At 43.9% G+C, this 19,437-nt stretch overlaps 1 protein-coding gene across 12 annotated transcripts in view; it reads left to right on the top strand.

Moving 5' to 3' along the window:
- Positions 1 to 17,085, top strand: part of ZMYM4 (zinc finger MYM-type containing 4) — a 78,688-nt gene extending 61,603 nt beyond the window's left edge. For all 12 annotated transcript variants that reach the window (XM_061596164.1, XM_061596165.1, XM_061596172.1 and 9 more), the window contains 10 exons: positions 464 to 632; positions 1,504 to 1,557; positions 2,701 to 2,880; positions 3,088 to 3,182; positions 4,254 to 4,425; positions 6,818 to 6,969; positions 8,293 to 8,404; positions 10,142 to 10,390; positions 12,692 to 12,818; positions 14,293 to 17,085. In XM_061596164.1, the coding sequence (XP_061452148.1) occupies positions 464 to 632; positions 1,504 to 1,557; positions 2,701 to 2,880; positions 3,088 to 3,182; positions 4,254 to 4,425; positions 6,818 to 6,969; positions 8,293 to 8,404; positions 10,142 to 10,390; positions 12,692 to 12,818; positions 14,293 to 14,500 (1,518 nt within the window). In that variant the 3' untranslated portion in view covers positions 14,501 to 17,085. The remainder of the gene's footprint in view (positions 1 to 463; positions 633 to 1,503; positions 1,558 to 2,700; positions 2,881 to 3,087; positions 3,183 to 4,253; positions 4,426 to 6,817; positions 6,970 to 8,292; positions 8,405 to 10,141; positions 10,391 to 12,691; positions 12,819 to 14,292) is intronic.
- Positions 17,086 to 19,437: the final 2,352 nt, after the last annotated feature.

Consider the following 19,437-nt stretch of genomic DNA (forward strand, 5'->3'; position numbering starts at 1 on the left):
GGGAACTTCATTCCTGGGGACCAAATGCAGCTCTCCAAGCCTCTGTGTTTGGCCTTTGAAATTCTCTTGGACTGAAAAAGTTTCCCCACCCCTGCTCTGGTGGCCTGAGAGGCTGGGAATAAATCATGGCTGCCATCCTAGACATCATGGGAAGGGCCTTGCTTTAAGTCTAGTTCGTGACTGGCTCTTAACGGAAGCTGACTAGTTTTAAAAAACGTTCCCCCTGCTTGACTACTACAGGATCGTCTTGAGATGGCAAAGACCATGTTTGAGGAGGGATTAAGATGGGTGCCTAAAAGTTTGCGACACTAGTCGGAAATGGGGGGAGTTTCTTGCATTGTTACTGAGATCCTTCACCAAGAGAATCTTTCTCTGACTTGCCTTCCCCATGGACAACTCTTAGTTGTTGTGCTGTTCCCTGCTGATCTTCTCCTTTCCACAAATCGAAACATTTCCCCTGCAGGTCCCAGTTCCTATGTTGGTTCCACCTGCTCCAGAGAATACTGGCAAGGCAATAGAAACCATTCCAGACATCAAGGAGAAGAGCTCCACCAATGCCTTTGAGGCAGATCTCCTCCAGATGGCAGAAATGATTGCAGAGGATGAGAAGGATAAAGAACACTCGCGAGGAGGTGCAAGGCTTTTCTTTCAAGGAAACCCAAGGAGTTGGTGAAGGGGAGAGAGAGGTCCCACAGCAGAGTGGGTGGGGAGGGAATCTTGCTGGGGAAGTTGAATTTATACATTCAAATTTTTATTTCACTGGCCTATTCTGGGCCATGGTAGCTCTTCTTTTTGATTCTGTAATGAAGCAGCTTTTCCAGTGTCCCAAAGAGGGCCACATTGAAATGGACTCCTTGTGTTCTGCCCCCTTCCATTTTTGGGATCTGGAGCAATTCTGCCATCAAGCACTTTTTCACAACTTAAATATTTGAGCAAGGCTTGGAGTGGGTTGTTGAGGTGGGGAATAGGGACTGAAGGGGAAGTAGAAGGGCAAGAAAAGTGTAATGGGAGGGAGGGCAACAACCCACCCCTTCAGACAGTCTCTTCCCCCCCCTGAAATTTCACAGGCCTTTTACTAGTAACTAATTATGTAAACTGCCTTGAAATCACCAATAAAAGCTGCTCTATCAATGTTTTTAAATAAAGGAACTATGCAAGATATTAGCCATCCCAACTGTATGCCCTGAAGAGGCTTGAGATGGAACAGGACAGGGGGCCATGCATAGTTCAGCAGCAGAGCACCTGGTTTGCATGCAGAAAGTCCCACATTCGGTCCACACCTTCTCCAGTGAAAAAGGGTCAAGGACCTTTTCCCGCCTGTCCCTGTAGAACTGTCGCCATTCAAAGTAGGCAGTGGCGGGCTTGATGGACCACTGGTCTGTCTTTAGTATATAGTAGCTTCATATGAAGTTACATTTTTTTTGGTGGTTGTTGGGCAGGAGGTTGTTGTGTTTTGGTCTGGCCACATTGGTGCATCCTTGTTTTCTTCTTCACTTCTTTCAGGCTCTCAGACATCTGAGCATGAACTGTTCTTGGACCCTAAGATATTTGAAAAGGGTTGGTACTTATTTGCTTGACTTAGCAAAATAATCCCACATCTACTGTATATTTTGGAAAGTTGTTATCTGTTTCCTCTTAAGGTACCATTGCACAATGATTCCTGAGAGGGAGGAGCTGGGTTTTGTCTATGTTTGGTTACAGTTGGACACTATTTTGAATCAAGATGGTGTTCTGAACCTTTTGAGACTGCACTAATTTTAATTACTGATTTCAAAACACTGGGTTTTTAAAAATTTCTTAGAATTCCTGAACAATGCCAGGTACAAGGCTGCTAGTATTTAATAGTCTGCAAAGGATTTTTATTAGCCCCAGTCCACTCCTACCTTGCTTGGGGTAGGTAAGCACATCAACTTTTATAATGCTTCCCTGCCTAGTTGCCCAGACATTGCCTGCAGGGCAGGGCTAGATCTAATCTTAATCTGATTTTAAATGGCAAGAGGGTAGGTTTTTGGTTGAATATTTAAAAGAAACTTTTTGACAGAACAGTTCAACAATTAAACCAAGTCCTCACAGGTGGATGGGTGGGTGGGGCCCTTGTCAGTGGAAATCTTCAAGCAAAAGAAATGCAAATCTAGAGACTATATTCCCTGACCAATCAGTAGATGCAAAAGTTATCCGATCGGCACAACTAGATATTTTAGAATACAGTAATGTGATATTATATACACTGACTGCTTTTCAGTGTTGTGAAGTCATATAAGATTGTTTTATACACCATAGGCCATAGACTTACCGAGTGTAAAATTATTAAATCCTTTCATATCTTTGTTATAAAAATGCATGATGTTCATTTACCACCTTGACTTTATTCTTTTGTATCTAGCTTGCCATAGGCAGCCAGGTTTGTAACTAAGAGGAGGTGTTCCGTCTCCTGCTTAAGGGAAGGGCTGTAGCTCAGTGGAAGAGCATCTGCTTTGCATCCAGAAGGTCCCAGGTTCAATCCACCATGGCATCTCCAGGTATGGCTGGGAGAGCTCCCTGCCGGAAACCTGGAGAGCCGCTGCCAGTCAGCGTAGATAGTACTGAGCCTAGATGGACCAATGGCCTGACTTGGTATAAGGCAGCCTCCTGCATCCCTACGTTCTTCCGCCTGTTGGCCGCCACCTCCTGAGCATCACCTATTGCCCCTCTCAATTACAGATCAAGGCAGCACATACAGTGGCGACTTAGAGTCCGAAGCAGTGTCGACCCCTCACAGCTGGGAGGAAGAGCTGAACCACTATGCCTTACGCTCAAGTACGGTGCCCGAGCCTGAGCCTGAGCCAAGGCAGTTCTCCAAAGGAGAGCTGGAGCAGGACCTGGAGGCTGACTTCCCTTCAGGTTTGTCAGCTGCGAAAGAAAATGCTCCTGGGTAGGGAAGGCTGGGCCCTGGCCCTAAGGTTCTTTTCACCCCTGCTGCCAGAAACATTTCAACTTGGCCCTGTGTGCTGGGAACTGCCTTCTGCCCCAGGAGGCGGCTGTTGGCAGCACTGCCCTTGCTGCTGCTGCCACCTTTTTACTAAGCCTCTGCTTTTGTTTCAAAACTAGACTCCTTTGACCCAATCAGCAAAGGGATGGGTTTTCACTCGCGTGCACGAGCAAGGCGGAGACATAGAGATGGTTTTCCGCAGCCGAAAAGGAGGGTAAGGAGCACCATTGGTTTTACTGCTGCTTATCTATTACTTTTTGGGAAAAGCCCCCCCCCCCATGGCATTTGGCAGGTGGGCTGATGGTGGCCATTTGGGGTGAAGGGCCCTCCTCCATTTCCCCTGGCTTCTTGGCCCTCTCGCACCCGTGCCAAATTTCCCTCTTCATTTTCCCATTCTCCAAGGAAACTCCTGGGTTGTGGTCAGGAGTGTGGGAATCGCATCTCTCTCCTTCATCTCCCAACCACAACAAAATTATGTCCCAACTGAGAGCAGGAATGGGAAAGAGGCAGCACAACTTCTGATGCCTCCTTCCCTCAGGCATCTGCTTCTTGGTCAACTTCTGTGTAACATAAAAAGAATACTGGAAACTTGTGTGTATTTGATTCTGTACTTGAGGCTGTCACAATCACTGAAACAGTAGTTTTAGATCAGGTGTGGGGAACCTTTGGGCCTACAGAAGTTGCTGAACGACAACTCCCATCATCCCTGGCTATTGACCATGCTTGCTGGGGATGACGGGAGTTGTTGTTCAGCAACATCTGGAGGTCCAAAGGTTCCCCAGACTTGTTTTGGATAAACACAGAATGATGCATACACATGTGGCATCTAAAGAATTCAGTGCACTTCATGTGCATTATCTCAGTAATCTTGAGCCCTATAAAGGTGATTAGTATCCCAAGATCATTTTCCATGCGGCTATTGCCACACAATGGCAACTAGTTTATGTGCATTGCCCATTCACCTCCTCTCTTCCAAAAGTCTAGAAGCATTAAGTTCAAGTCAGTATAGGTGTATGTTCAAAACATGATAAGCTTAATCAAATGTCTTCCTTGACTAGTTTTATGTCCAAGAAGAGACGTAAGGACAGTGGCAGGTCAGGATCTCCACTCCCCAAATGTCAGTAAGTCCCATAGCTCTTGCTTTTGTAAGTTGATGGTGAGGAGGAGAAATGATACCTCAGATTTGGCCACTGCTTCCCACTCCTGAATATAAACGATTTAAGAGAAATGATGCCTTTGTTGTCAGTTCTAGTTGGCCCTTGCACACTTTTTGGCTTTCCTTCAGGGGAGGAAGAAGTCCATAGTATCTGTGGAACCTCGGATGCTTGTGCAGAGCTCCTACCCAGGCTGTTCCGTTTCCGGGATGAGTCTCAAGTATATGTACGGGGTGAACGCCTGGAAGAACTGGGTCCAGTGGAAAAACACGCAGGAAGACCAAGGAGACTTGAAATTTGGAGGTAATGGTGCCACGGAGAAGGAAGGGCTGGCCTTGATCTTTCAGCAGAATCATCCTAAAAGGAAGGGATGGGGGTGAATCAAATCTCATTGTACATATTGCTTGGTCCTGGAAGTGTGCTGTTCAGGAATGCCAGAAATGCCTTTTAATGCTCTGATCCTAAATGCATTATTTGGAAGCAAATAATTGAATTAAATGGAATCTTCTTGGTTGCAATTAGAGATTACAAATTTGGGATTAGGGATTAGGGATTACTAAAATGCTGGTTTGTAGACTCAACAAGAATGTTCATGTAGAATATCTCAAATCTGTTTTGGTGGGATTATTATGTTCCCAAACTCAAGACCTAAGTTTAATTCACACAGCGTACCAACAGGCCATTTCCATATTGTTCTCCTGTTTCAAGTTCCTCTGAAACCCACCATTTGAAATTGAATAGATTACATCAGACTTCCCCTTTGTTTGATGTCAATTCATGTCATGTCTTTTTGTCATTTTGTTTTTTATCTTTTTGTACACCGCCCAGAGAGCCTTCGGGCTTAGGGCGGTATATAAATTAAATTTAATAAATAAATAAATAAAAATGTCTTTTTGTCATGCATAAGATTTTATTTGTGTTAAGTTCCATTTTTCCTATTGTACAGCTAGTGCATAGTTGCTGAGACTTAGTAAAAGCTGTAGTACGAACTTACCATAATAAGGATCTGTAGTATGTTCCCCTCAGATATTCCCTCATATATCTGGAATGTTTTGTTTTTCATTTAAAAAAGAGAGAGCGAACAAGTTTTTTAGGCCTCAATTCCAGTTCTAAGAAACAAGCTTGAGAGCATGTAGGCAGTTCTTGGTTAAATGGTTAGAAACAATAATAATTCACTAATAGGCCAAAAAAACCTTGAGAACATATCGATAGGCAACAGATATTTCTATCAAATTTTAAAAAGCAGGAAAATTGGGCAGCTATAGTGAATGCACCAGGGGAGCAGGAGACCTGACCTCCTCTCAGAGATATTGTACTGCCCTACAAATTTGTAAAAATGCAAACACAATTTGGGTTGGTCTTTCACAGTCCAATCCACTTCCTATGTAGCTTCGAAGAATTTGGTAACATGCCTCTGAGCATATGGTGAGTGGTGGCAACACCTGCAATCAGCCCAAATAACAGAAACAAGACGTGCTGTGCTGATCTTGCTTTAGCAGTGAGGAAGCAACAATATTAACACAGTTGATGTAGTTCAGATAGTCTTTAAATATGCTTGATTTACTTTGCAATTTTAGTGAAGTTTCCTATAGTAAATCTTCCTCCTCCTCCCTTCCCCATCACCTGTGATTAAACTTCTGTGAGGGGAACAGGGCATCTCCTAGCAACTCTCAGCACTCTTCACAAACTACACTTCCTAGGATTCTTTGGGGGAAACCATGACTGCCTAAAGTGAAGTAAAGGCCTGGTGTGGATGTGGGCAAGCCAAGCAGCTGTGAGTCTGGCTTTTAGAATGCTGACAGTTGGTTCTTACTGAGCATGCCGGGATTGACTCCAATGCTAAATTTCTTAAATTAATTAAAAATGGGTCAGGCATTTTTTTAACTTGTAAACTGCAGAAGATGAAGGCAAGGTCAGTAATAGGATTACAGGTACTCAGTAAACATGGCTGATTTTTTAATTAATTTCAGTAAATTATGACAACACTGACAGAAAAAAGTCCAATGGGTCTGTTTTTCTCTCTCTCTTTTTACACTTTGAACTCTCAATTCTCTCTGACTGTTGTGTATCGCCATGAAAATTTAGAGGGTTGTTAAGCAAGTGTTTCTGAGTTCAGGACTGTACGTTTTGTAAGGTTTTGTTTTAAAATGAGCTTATGGGAAGCATCAGAATGACAAGGGAGGTATTTTCAATTTAACATTGCAGAATGTGAAAAATACATGCTGGCAATGGTATACAGCCACTCTCATGGCTGTATAATAATTAGCTTTCAGAATTCAAGCACTTCACATAGATTATCAAGTAATCATTACAACAGCCTTCTAAGGTAGGCCTCATATTGTACGTTGGGAGGCTGCTGAAGCTGAGAGGTGATGGTGTGATGTTGTGCTTAAGACCAGCTAGTAGAATTCATAGTCAAGATGAGATTTGAACCCGCAGTTAATTTATTTAGTTTGTTAGTTACTAGGATAGTAATCCTTCTTCCCTTTTAGGCTGCCATTTTAGGATTATGATTTTTGCTTGCCTCCACTGATGATCAATGTTGTGCTGTACAGGTGCTCAGGAAACAAGAAAGAATTTCTTAATTGCATTTGAGCAGATGATGCCCTCAGTCACACTAAATGGAACTGAGCATTCAAATATTTCTGCTTGCAAAAGAGGCTCGATCAACTTTGGGTGCTTTTATTCTTTGCAGTTCGGCCTGTGAAGCTCAAAGAGGACATCCTCTCTTGTTCTTTTTCGGAGCTCAGCTTCGGCTTGTGTCAGTTTATCCAGGAGGTACGGCGACCAAATGGTGAAAAGTACGACCCTGACAGCATCTTATACCTGTGCCTTGGAATTCAGCAGGTAATTGCCCATCTGACATTAAATTTCTGTATTTGTGCTTAAGGGATTGATCAGCAGAAGGGATTGCTTTATTGAGCCAAGGCAGATCAGCTCATATTATGCCAGTCTTTTGTCAGCTTCACTCATTGCCAATCTGTTACCAGTTTCAATTCAAGGTGTTGGCTTTAACCTTTTTAAAGTCCTAAATTTCTGGGACCAGAATATATTAGGAACTGACTCTTTTCATATGAATCATGCTGGGAACCTCTTTCTACATCTGAAAGCCCTCCTGTCTATCCATCCCACCCTACCTCACCCAATAGATGTGTTGAGGGTCATTACAAGGACACGGCCTCTTTGGTGATGGCACCCAGACTGTGGAATAGCCTCCCAAGTGAAGTACAAGTGGCCCCTTTGTTTTTAAAACATGCTTTCCAAACAATGTGATTTCAGTGGACATTTCCTTTTTTCCTTTTTTTAAAGTTCTGGCTCTTAGTACTCTTAAATTGATTTGTGCTTTTAAATCAATCCCTTTGTTTTGCTACTGTATTTTAAACCCTTCTGAGCCATCCTAAGTATATACTGATATAGGTGGGATATAAATTATAGAAATAAATGACAGTCTGACTCTGAGAGAATCCTTTCACATTGATTATTCTAGGGTTGTTCCCCTGCAGCTGTGTGCCAATAATACCTTTTCAGAGAGTTGGAAACAGTGTTGTGGATTTCTTTAACTGGACTTACAGCACACCTTTCCAAGGCCTCGGGGAAACAATGTGCTAATTATTCTACCCCACCCCTCTCTGCCAAAGCTGGCTTGAATGAAAACCTGTTAGAGCACTTCTGGAAGCTGCACAAGCTCAGGCTTTGGCCAGTCTCCAGGGAAAGAGAATTCCAAAGTTGGGGAGCAGCTGCCAAGAGTGCCCTTCTGTTCACCTATCCAGCCTGATGTGCCCAATTAATGTTGTGTACAAGAGAGCATTTGGGGTCAATCTTCCAGGGTTGTGGTGGAAAATAGGGCTGGAGGTGACTGTATAAATGGTCCAGCTTGTCTGGCTGTTAGCCAGAGCTTGGAAAAGTTACTTTTTTGAACTACAGCTCCCATCAGCCCAATCCAGTGGCCATGCTGGCTGGGGCTGATGGGAGTTGTAGTTCAAAAAAGTAACTTTTCCAGGCTCTGCCTGTTACCCAAAGCCAGCCACAGTCTGGAGAACAGAATCACCTCCATGACTACATAAGGCATACCCCCTCCCATGTTAGGAGGGGGGAACAGAAGTGAATTCATCTGCACCTTTCTCCGTAAACCTCCAAATTTTATGTCATCTCTTTTTTCTTCTCTTGCAGTACCTATTTGAGAATGGTAGAATAGATAACATTTTTACCGAGCCCTACTCCAGGTTTATGATCGAACTTACAAAACTGTTGAAAATCTGGGAGCCTACAATACTTCCCAGTGGTAAGGAGGCTACTTGTTTTGTCCGTAATGTGATGTGGGCGCGTACCGGAAGGGAGCTTGTGGACTCAAAAGAGGGAGATGATGGCTTCTTAGTAAAACGGGGTGGTGCACTGACTTCAGACTTCATTGTACTTTCTCTTTCTTCCCACTATAGTCCCTGTGGGTCACTGTTATAGTCCATATTTATAAGGCAAGAATGCATATTCAGCAGCTCTTGAAACAATTAAGACAAAACTGCTTCTAGTGAGCGACTGGGCCCAATTCAAGGTGTTAGTACTAGCATATAAAGCCCTAAATGGCTTGGAACCCAAGTACCTAAAAGAGCAACTTCCCCAAATATCGACCATCTCAGACCTCACTTTTGGAAGGTGAGGCCTTGTGGATGGTGCTGCCACCAGGGGCTGTCCACGTTAACTTATGATAGGGCCTTTTCACTGGCAGTTCCCAATTTGTGGAATGCCCTCCCTAGTGAATTGTGTCTGTCTCTCATCATTGACTACTCAGGAGGAATTTATATGCATTCCTGTTTACCCAGACATTTGATGGCTCAAAGATACTGTTCCTGGCAACTCTGAGATGACTGTTTTTGGAATGTTTTTTTTAAACTTTCGTTATTAATGTGAAATTGAAATAACAACCTTCCTCTTTTTAAGAGCATCTTCTGAGGCCTGCTTAGAGCACCTTCACCATCAGTGATCAGGAAGGTGGCTGCTAGGAGACAGGGCATTTCCTGTCACCATGCTCCATTTGTAGCACACTCTCATTTCAGAAACATCCATGTGGCACAGTCCTTGTCATCTTTCAAGACATTTGATCCACCTGAGCATTTGATGGAACGTGGACTGTTTGTCTTTGAGAGTGCTGGGACTGTTTTAGTGGACCTCCATTGAATTTTTATCTTTTCCTGTTCTTTATGGTCTATGTGCACATGTGGCTTCTGAGACTGCACAGAGGAAAATATAACAAAGGAAATATTAAAGAAGAAGAAGAGATGAACATAAAAGAGGGTGCATGTGTGAGGAAAAACTAGAAGGCTTAGCTCATACTCCTCTGAAAAGAAGAGCGAAGCCAACGTTCCTACAGATGCTGGCGCTGGGGCAGTCCATTAGTAATAGGCGGGAAGGCAGGAATCATGCCCCTTGAGTGTGCACTTCCAAATTCTTACCTGCCTCGCTGTAGAGTAACTTTCCCCAACATCGTGCCCTCCAGTTGATTTGGAGTGCAGCTGTCTACGTACCATACATTTAAAGCAAGTAGCCTCCCCCAAAGAATCCTGGGAATTGTAGTTTACTTTTCACAGAGCTCCAAAAGTCCCAGCACCCTTAGCAAACTACCCAGGATTCTTTGGGGGATATCATATGCTTTAAATGTTTGGTGTGTATGCAGCCTGCAACTCCCATCAATCCCAGCCAGCGCATGCCGCCCCGGGCTCCTGCTGGGAGGAAGGGTGGGATACAAATTAAATAAATAATAATAATAATAATAATGGGAGGAGGAGTCCAAGACGTCTGGAGGTCACCATGTGGAGGAAAACTGTACTAATGCCAGGCTCATAGCTGTCCCTGCAGCACCTCCTTGTAGCTTAGCATTCAGTTCAAGAATCTTAGGAGGCACTTGGCAGTTCCCCAGCAACTAACTAGTGGTAAATGACTGATTGGGTTTCTGTTCTCTGTTGTGTCCCCTGTCCTCCTCTCCCCCTCCCCCAACACTCTTCCCTGCCGGCCATCTAATCTCTAGGTTACATGTTCTCAAGAATTGAAGAGGAGCACTTATGGGAGTGTAAACAGCTGGGTGCCTACTCCCCTATCGTCCTCCTGAATACGCTGCTTTTCTTCAACACCAAATACTTCCAGCTCAAGAATGTCAGCGAGCACATGAAGCTGTCCTTTGCCCATGTCATGCGACGCACTCGCACTCTGAAGTACAACACCAAGCTGACCTATTTACGCTTCTTCCCTCCTTTCCAGAAGCAGGAGGTAGAATCAGGTGGGTGGGCTGTCGGTGGTCTTCTCCTGCAGTGTATGGCTTGACTTGCTTGAGTTACCAGAAGAGTGTGTGTGTGCGCACATGCACACACACACATTGCAATTCTGTGAAAGCACACAACAACCCATAGAATCTACTTTGTTTTTTAAAAAAATTCCAAAAACCCAACAGTTTTCTAGTCCATAACAGTTACAAAGATAGCCTTGAATGTGTGGGGTGAAGTGGCTGAATAGAGATTTCCAGCAGACCGCAGGTGTGGGGCTTTGGTGCCCTCCCCCAAATATACCTGCGTTCCTCTGGTTTTTTTCTGATTTCTGTAGTGGTTTATGTGAAGCATCCACTGCTTGAACCTTACCCAGAAGAGGGTTTTTTGTTTGTTTTTATGTCGATTTTCTATAAGCAGATGCCAAGCCTTATGTTACAGAAAAAGTAGCTAAATTTTTGGCTGCTGTTATTAAACACATGGGAAACTGAGTATTTATATTCTGCTGTCAAAGTCAGGGCTGGGGTATCTCCAGCCCATGGGCCTAATTAGGCCCACCAGGACTCTCCATTTTGCCTGCCAGACTATTTTGGCAAAGGTACGCTCACCTATCCTGCACCTGACATCATATATGACAACTGGTGTGAGGCAGGAAAAGTTGCAGTTGAACCAAAAGGGGTTTGCAAAGTCCTTTTCAAGGTGCTTTGCACCCCCCAAATATCAGCTGATTATTGGGTCTTAAAAAGGCAGTGCAGGATGAACAACTGATTGTTGATGCTTGAACAGAGCCCTGCACAACCGAAGCCCAAACAATCAGCTGAGATTGGCTGCAGCTGCACTTGGGAGTTCCCCTTCGGAAACTCCCTGGAGACTCCCTGGAGACAGGATAAAAAAGACTGGGATCAACAATTACTTCTACAAATTAACATAAACATATCTGATATATGGTGAAACTAATAACAATAAAAAACAAACAATATATATCTATTTCAAAAGCAAAAAAAAGTTTAAAAGTGTGTACTGACAAAATATCAACAATATGTACAGTTATAACTTGCAAAATATCAACAAAACCCACTACAATATCGATCAGAGTATCAACAGAATCCAGATGAGTTTCGACCTTGGCCTTCCTCAGTAGTCTCTGTACTATGTACATAAACACTGTTTAGCATCAAAACAAATAAGAATTTACAAACATTTAAACAAATACATATGGCCAAAAGTAACTACAATTGGGGCTAACCTTATCTAACTTTTGAGTGCCACACAGATACATAACTCTATTGTTCAGTCAAGTGGGCTGTTGGAGAATACAAACTGCCCTTCCCAGTTTGAACATGTATCTTAAATTAGTTCAGCTAGTGAGCCATCAGATATTACTGTGTGTCACTGGAACCCTATATGGCTCCTTTAAAGTACAAATTATAGACCGTTCTGTTTAGCTGGAGCTGCTTCCTACCCAGGTGTCATTTTGAAGCTCAGTTACTGTGCTTCTTACAATCCGTGTTCTGCGCTATCTAAATGTATCTGTTACGGCACAGATGAGTAGTGCCCAGGCCAAGGGCAGCCCCCAGTCGCTCCAGGAGCCCCACCCACTTTGCATTACTGCCTAGCCATGAGCTAGGAAGCATGGAAAAGATTGTGGTTCTTGTGCTACTAAGCAGCACAGAGGAATCAATTTGGGCTGCATTATGTATTTATTTATTTTTTAGACCATTTATATACCGCTTATATTTAAATAAAACTGTAAGCGGTGTACAACGTAAGTTAAAACAGTAGATACAAAAAACCCACAATCCATAAAATGCAGTTAATAACTGAACAAAACATCCTCTTTAGTATCAACATAGAGTATAAACACTGCATACAAAATTAAGTACAAGGGGAAAAAATCATAAGAAGCACTTAGGGGAAGGTTTTAAGCTCCCTTCAGTTTTGAAGAAGCCCGGATCGCTATCCCCATGCTTCTATTCTGTCCATTGGGAACGCTGGGAGAGGGCTTTGACCCTGCCAAGATCACTGAGATATTCTGTTCATTCAGAACACTCTGCCTGCATTCTGAAGTGATAAAGCCCAAGACAAGTTTTGCTACCTTGTGTGCTTTTTTTTTTTTTTTAACTTTGAACAAGGCCTCTGGAACAGAATGTTGGCTGTTACCAGCTTCTCCTTTTTTCTGTAACACAGAACACCCTGCAAGGGAGAATAGCAAAAGTAACTGCAACTGCTACTCAGTTCTGTATGGTGAAGACTAATGATAATTGTCCTTGTACCATTACCCCCTTTCCCCTGCCTCCTTCCTGCTCCATAACCTCCAGATAAATTAGTAGGCAAAAGAAAACGCCATGAGGGTGAAGATGTCCCAACAGCGGTGGAGATGGTCGAGAACACTGACAACCCCTTGAGATGCCCAGTTCGGCTCTATGAATTCTACTTGTCAAAGTGGTGAGTGATGCCACCTCTTTTTGCTACCTTCCCTCCCTTTGCTTCTCCAGCATATCTGTGCTGAGAGGCTCCCCATGCAGAGAGAGAGATGGTTTGGAGTTGATTTAGAAAAGAAAGGGGCCAATTCCCATCCTGTCTCTCTCTGAGCTCAAGAATTCTCTTCCAGGAACCAATCATTAGTGAGTGGGAGAGGAGCATGTGTGGCCCAGTACTAAATGTTGCCCTGAACCCAGTCGGTTTTGCAAGTTGGAGAACTTGTGCCTTTATGTTTCCACAGCCCTGGTCAGCCCTCCCATTATTTTTTAATGGAGGCCCTTGGAGGCCAAATCTGCTAGGCAGCCCAACCGTAGGCCATAGCCTCTCTTCCTTTGAACTCCTCCATTACACTATTGGCCATTTCTCCTTTTGACACCTAATATAGTGCTGGGCCTGAGAAACTGAGCAGTGGACCAAGAAGTCCTCCATCTCAGCTCCTCCATAACTTCAGGTAGCCTTTGGCAGAGCCACCATCTCTCAGCTTCAGCCCTTCCCTCCCCACGTCTGCTGCAAAAGGATCACAATAACCCTGATCAGATGCTACATTCTGCATGCATTCATGCTGAGCATACACATGAACAAGTGGTCATAAGGATGACTGAATGCACATGCATAGAACCCAAGTAAATCCAGGGTGGCGATTTGTGCATTTGTTTGTATGTGTATTCATTGTACACCCATGCGATGGTGTGAACTGTTGAATGTGAAATAGTTGCATATCTGTGCACCAAGTTGTCTTCCAAACCAGAAAGAAAAGCTCAGAAATTTCTCTACTTTAAATTGTTCTACCTTAAATTGTGCCATGATCAATTGTTGATCGTTAGCATTTTTTAGCTTTCCTTATATGCCTGTTTCCTAACTTCCTCCCTGCTTTGATAGACAGGGATACTATCTGGTAACCTACTTACATCAGCATGCATATTTTGATGGTCTGAAAGTGTTAACAAATAAAATGCACACAACAACACTAAACAGTTAAAATTGCCAAAGAACCCCCCCCTCAAGTTAGCCACAACTGCATTAATTGTATGCATGTTCAACATTACATATCAACAGGGCTGATATTGACCCACCTTACAGGCTTTTTGAAAGGATTTCTGAGGTATTGTATGGAAACACTTGGGGCACTCTAAAGCATCATATAATGGAAGGAATTGCATGGGTCATCTGTGCAGAGAGAGAAACAGCGTCTTTATTCACTTTTAAACTTGCTAATTTCATTGGCTCCCTTCTGGCATGAGGCAATCCAAGCTCCTTCCATTTTTGCATCACTTCCTGTTGTCGTTCCCTTTCCCACTCTGCTGGCTTCTCAGCTTTGGTGCTTAGTCGCCTTCCAGTGTTTTGTTGCCTAGGTTACCATCCCAAATTCTTCCTTGAATCTGTGTTCTCCGTGTACTGTCTTAACGCTGCTGCCTTACACAAGCCTCTGTTCCCACAGTTCTGAAAGTGTGAAGCAGAGAAGCGATGTCTTTTACCTCCAGCCGGAGCGTTCGTGTGTCCCCAATAGCCCTATGTGGTATTCCACTATGCCAATAGATCCTGGGACTTTGGACATCATGTTAACGCGTATCCTTATGGTAAGGGAGGTGCACGAAGAACTTGCCAAAGTCAAACCAGAGGACTCTGATCCTGAGCTTTCAGACTAAAGTTGGGCAAAAGGGGGTGTTATCTCTTTTTGTTTTGTTTTGTCTCTTTCCCTTTCCAATACACCTTGCAAAAGCACCAAACTGTGAATGCATCCAGCCTTTGGAAGAGACAGTCCGCCGTGTCACATAAACCCTCAGGAGGTGCAGTGCGACCTGCAACAGATTGCAAATGAAAATCAAAGGACAGAGAATGACAGGAGGCACAAGAAAACGGAAGGCTCGGTGGCCGCAATTGCTCCTGAAAAAACACTTTCTTAAGATGAGCTCAATACTTGTTCTCTCTTCTCCCCCCCCCACATCCTGTCTCCCAAACAAAGTGGTGCTTGTATGAGGATAAAAACCGATTAAGGATATTTTTTTCCTTAGAAGGAAACTTGTTGTATACATCCTTTCATCCTAACCATGGAAGCAAAGAAAGCTAGATTTTCAACCTCTGGGTGCTTTTGCAGTGTAGCTGCTGCCCACAGCGATGTGGGGTTTTCCTAACACTTACTGTAGGATGCGAAGCAGAACGTAGTACAGTGGCAACGGAAATGCTGCCTGTAACGTACACACACCAATACTCCACCCTTGTTGTCCTTTCCCCCTTTTTATATTTTTTTTAAAGAAAGAAGGAAAAAAGCCCTCTGATTGGATGTTCAAAGAGGCTGATTCAGTCAGAAACTGCGGCAAAGGACTCGACTGCTTAAGGGGGAAGCTTAAGCAGATGTGATGAAATTCCCTCCCTTTTGAAATGGTGGGTCTGTTGCATTCCTCCTTGGGCAGCAGAGTAAAACTGAAGGATCCTCTCAGACCACTTTATGTTGTGACAGGGAATTCCAAAGTGTGTGTGTGTTCAGGCACTCCCAATGCCCAACAAAACAGGGTTTGACACAGGAAACTCCCCTCCCACCGGACCACTCTTCTGCTATCAAATGCCAAGATGCACAGAAATGGTTCTGGAAGAATTGTACTCCCTGTCATCAACTTCTCCCCCACTTCTCGTTTTTGGTTTTTCTTAAGCCCACCCCACTGGCAGCTTCCCCACTACTTGTCCCCCATCCATAATATTTTTTTTTTAATATCTCCTGGAGGGATGAGCGTTTTTGGGCCTTGCAAAATGGTTTGTTTTAAAAAAATTATCCCACCCCTTTTTAAATAAAATAATAATGAAAAAGCCCAACTACAGTTGATCCTTGGATGGGGTTATTTGTCTCTCTACTCGTTCATCCTTGCTTCTCCTTGTCACTTTCAGTTGAAAGGACATGTGGAAATAAGATCCAAATTGAAGACAGAACTTTCATTGTCCTGGCTGTTCTCCGTAGCTCTCCTTTTACCCCAGCCCTGACCCCCAATTGAAACCCTCCTTCTACATTATGAAAAACATTGCACGGTGCTTATCCCGAACTAGGTCAAATACATTTCACAATGTCCGCTCAAATGTAAGACTGTATTTTCTCAGTCTTGCAGATCAGTTTGAAATCCAAGCTATTTTTTAAAAGTATAAAATTGTATGTTTTTATTGGCAGTTTTGTCCAGTCACTAAATTTCTACAGCAGAGGTCTGCCTTCTTTTCCTTTTTAAAACCCTCTGGTTGAAAACCTCTCCAGCAGCGGGACTACTTTTTGTGTCTACGTGTGTGGGGTATTCTTTTTAACAGTAACAAAGGTAACAACGATAAAATCAGAAAGTGGTCCTCTCTTTTGCCGTTGTGTACTTAATAGTCCTGTCCCCTGCCTGTAATGAACTTCACTAGTGTATTTTTTAAATACAGAAAATTGTGTGAATATTTTTTTTTAAAAACACCTGCTCCCACACTTGATTTCTGTATAATTCTTTTTCTCTCTCTCTCTGCGTGTCTCTTTCCACTCCCCTGCTGCCCCATTTTTGTCACATTTGAACAGAAATCCCATGTTTCACTGTATAGCCTGAGATAAAAAATTGGAAAGTGGAGGGGAGGAAAAGTTGTTAACTGGGTTGTGACCTTTTTTCCCAATAAACTTCCCACAGTTTGAAGTACATGATATTTTCTAGGTGTTTAAAACGCTAATTTCCCCCCAATTCCTCTCTATGCCCCCCCCAATTTTGACCCCTTGTAGCTGTATAAATAAGTAGTTGAATAGCAGATACACTGTTATGGGTTACAACATCAAATATGTTTTTCTGGAACTTAAAAAAAAATAAAAGTCCCTCACATTTTTTTAAAAAAAATTGAGCTTTTTTGTTCTGTTTTGTTTTTTAAATAAACCGATACAATCAGTTTACTGTATGGCTGTAAGAAAAAGATTTTTTTTTTAAATTGGTGTCTTGGTTGCATGTAAGTCTGCCCAGAGTCCTCCTATGAATTTGTAACTGAGAAGCCCATGGTAGGTGGGAAAAGGTCCTGATGACGTGCAGCTATTTATGTCTGTCAGACTGTTTTGTGTTTTTGTTAGAAATTTGTGTGAATTTTAAAAAATTCCTTCAGGGAATAATAAGCAACAAGGGAAAAATTTCCAAACCATCTTGTTGAATTCTTTAAAAAAAAGACCTTTTCCCAGTTTTTCCCCCTTGATAGAACTTAACAGAAAGATCCCCCTAGAATAAAGCAGTATATTTGTACACAATGGATGAGTTTCAAGTTTTCTTTCTGCCTCCCAAAGCACTCCAGAGGAATTTTTGTTTGTTGATCTTACGTACGATGCTGGGATAAGACTAGGACTCTCCCCGAGGGTCAGAATCTTTTTCTAGAGTGGTGGGAACCTGGACTGAGGACTTTTCATTGTATAAACATGTGCTCTGCTGCTGAGCTGCAGCCCCTCCCTTATCTAGCCAAAGCTGCTAGGATGTTCGCACAAAGGACAGGAAGTCTATGGGACAATTTAGCTCCCCCGTGCACAGATGGGAGGATGAGCTTGCTACCTTTTTACTTTTGATTTATTATACCTGCCCCAGAGATAGGAAAGTTTGCCTTACTATGAAGTATTCTTTCTGTTCAGTGGAGAGTGGAGCATACAGGAATGGGTTAACTCCTCCTGCAGGCAGAGTCAAGCACTTTAGAAAAAAATGCTAGCAACCAGTTGGAAGGGGAGGTCACCTCTCTACTTTTAGTTCATGCCAAAGCTGAATCATCAAGTGGCCAGCCACTTAACATATGTAGTAAACACACAGCTTGAACAGTGGATAGAAAAAAAACAATGGAATGTTAGATGACAGCAAAGAAGGCTGTTCTCTCTATGCTATCCAGATTATCGTGTAAACGTGAACATGCCTAAGGGTCCTGGAGAGGAGACCCGATCTACCCATTGGCCCAGGATCTCTGCATGAGGGATTGTATGCTCCACTTTCTGCTGACCAGAAGGACGCTTCACAGTAAGGCCAGCTTTCTATTCTCTGTCAGTGGAGGAGTGACACATACAGGGGATGTACCAAAGCAGTGACCCTTTACATCCTTGAGTGGGATGCAGATCTAGACGACTACTCTCTGGAGAACCCTCCTGTCGAAAGCAGCATCGGCAGGGGCGGACCTGTCCACCTTGCAGTGTCTGAAAAAGCTGGACAGATGTCCCCAGGTGGCACCCTTGCACATTTCTTCTAGCAGGGTGTCTTTGTGCAGTGCTGCTGAAGCAGCCACTCCCTGAGTGGACAGTGATGCCCTGGCGTGGTGTTCAAGATTGATAGGCCTTGACTGTGCATTCTCTGACCCATCAGCCGATGGTGGACCTAGAGACTTTGCAGCCCTGTGCTGCGGCTTGATCTGGTCTGTGTAAATTCTGAGTATGTGCTTAAAGTCTAGCTTATGCCATCTCCTTCTGATGCACTAGGATGGGGCAGAAGCTGGGCAAGGCGATGGCCTGACTCCTATGGAAGGAGGAACTAACCTTGAGCAGGAAGCTAGGGTCAGGCCAAAGGACCACCTTGTTGGGCTAAAAGGTAGAGTTTCTCCCTGATGGATAGGGCCCCCAGATCCCCCACCCTTCTGGTTGATGTGACTGCCACAAAGAATACTGTCTTGAGGGTGAGCTGCTTGATGGGAATGGAGCAGGCCGGTTCAAAGGGAGAGTCTGAGGGGGCTCTTGGGACCAGGGCAAGGTCCCAGAAAGGGAACATATGCTGAATTGGTTGTGAGGTAAGCCCCCCCCAAGGATCTTCATGATCCGACAGTGTCCTGATAGGAATGTCCCATCCCCCCCACTGGTGGGAGCATACTACCCAGGGCTGCTGCCTGCCTTTTGAGTATGTTGGGTGTTAAGCCTTGGTCAAGCCCATCCTGTAGAAAGTGGAGGTCCCAGCACTGGGACAGAACCTGTCCAGCTGAGCATTTGTTGACCAGGGCTGTGGAGTCGGTAGGTCAAACCTTTGACTCCGACTCCAACTCCTCTATTTTTCTACTGTCCGACTCTGACTCCTTCATAAATGGCAAATGTATATTAATGTAAAAATAAAACATTAATTTTATTTTGAAGTCGGAGTCAGTACATTTTTTCTGACTCCACCCAAAATTGCTTCCAACTCCATGACTCCGGCTCCACAGCCCTGTTGTTGACAAGCCAAACAGATGCATTCAGAGGGGCTCCCACCTCTGGGATACCTCCTGGTTGTGTGCCAGCTTCTCCTGATGAACTTGCTCTCTGCTCAGCCAGTTGGCCTGGGTGTTCAGGGACTCTCTACATGGATGGCTGAGATGGATGCCAGGTGTTGTTCCACCCACTGGGACAGGAGGCTGGTCTCATCCTGCAGGGGGGCTGATTTTGTGCCCCCATGACAATTCATGTTTGCTTTGGCCATGATATTGTCCAGCACCAGTTGAATTGCCATGAGTTCCAGCCAATTGATGGATCAGCACTGTTCCTGACCCTTTCACTTTCCCTGGGTGAAGTTGGTAAGGCAGGTCACTGCCCAGCCCAACAGGCTAGCACCCATGGTGGCCTCGACTGCTGGGACTCTTGCTAGGTGACCCTCCTGTCTCCACCACTGCA

Source organism: Rhineura floridana, chromosome 15, assembly GCF_030035675.1.
Source record: "Rhineura floridana isolate rRhiFlo1 chromosome 15, rRhiFlo1.hap2, whole genome shotgun sequence".
Taxonomy (NCBI): domain Eukaryota; kingdom Metazoa; phylum Chordata; class Lepidosauria; order Squamata; family Rhineuridae; genus Rhineura; species Rhineura floridana.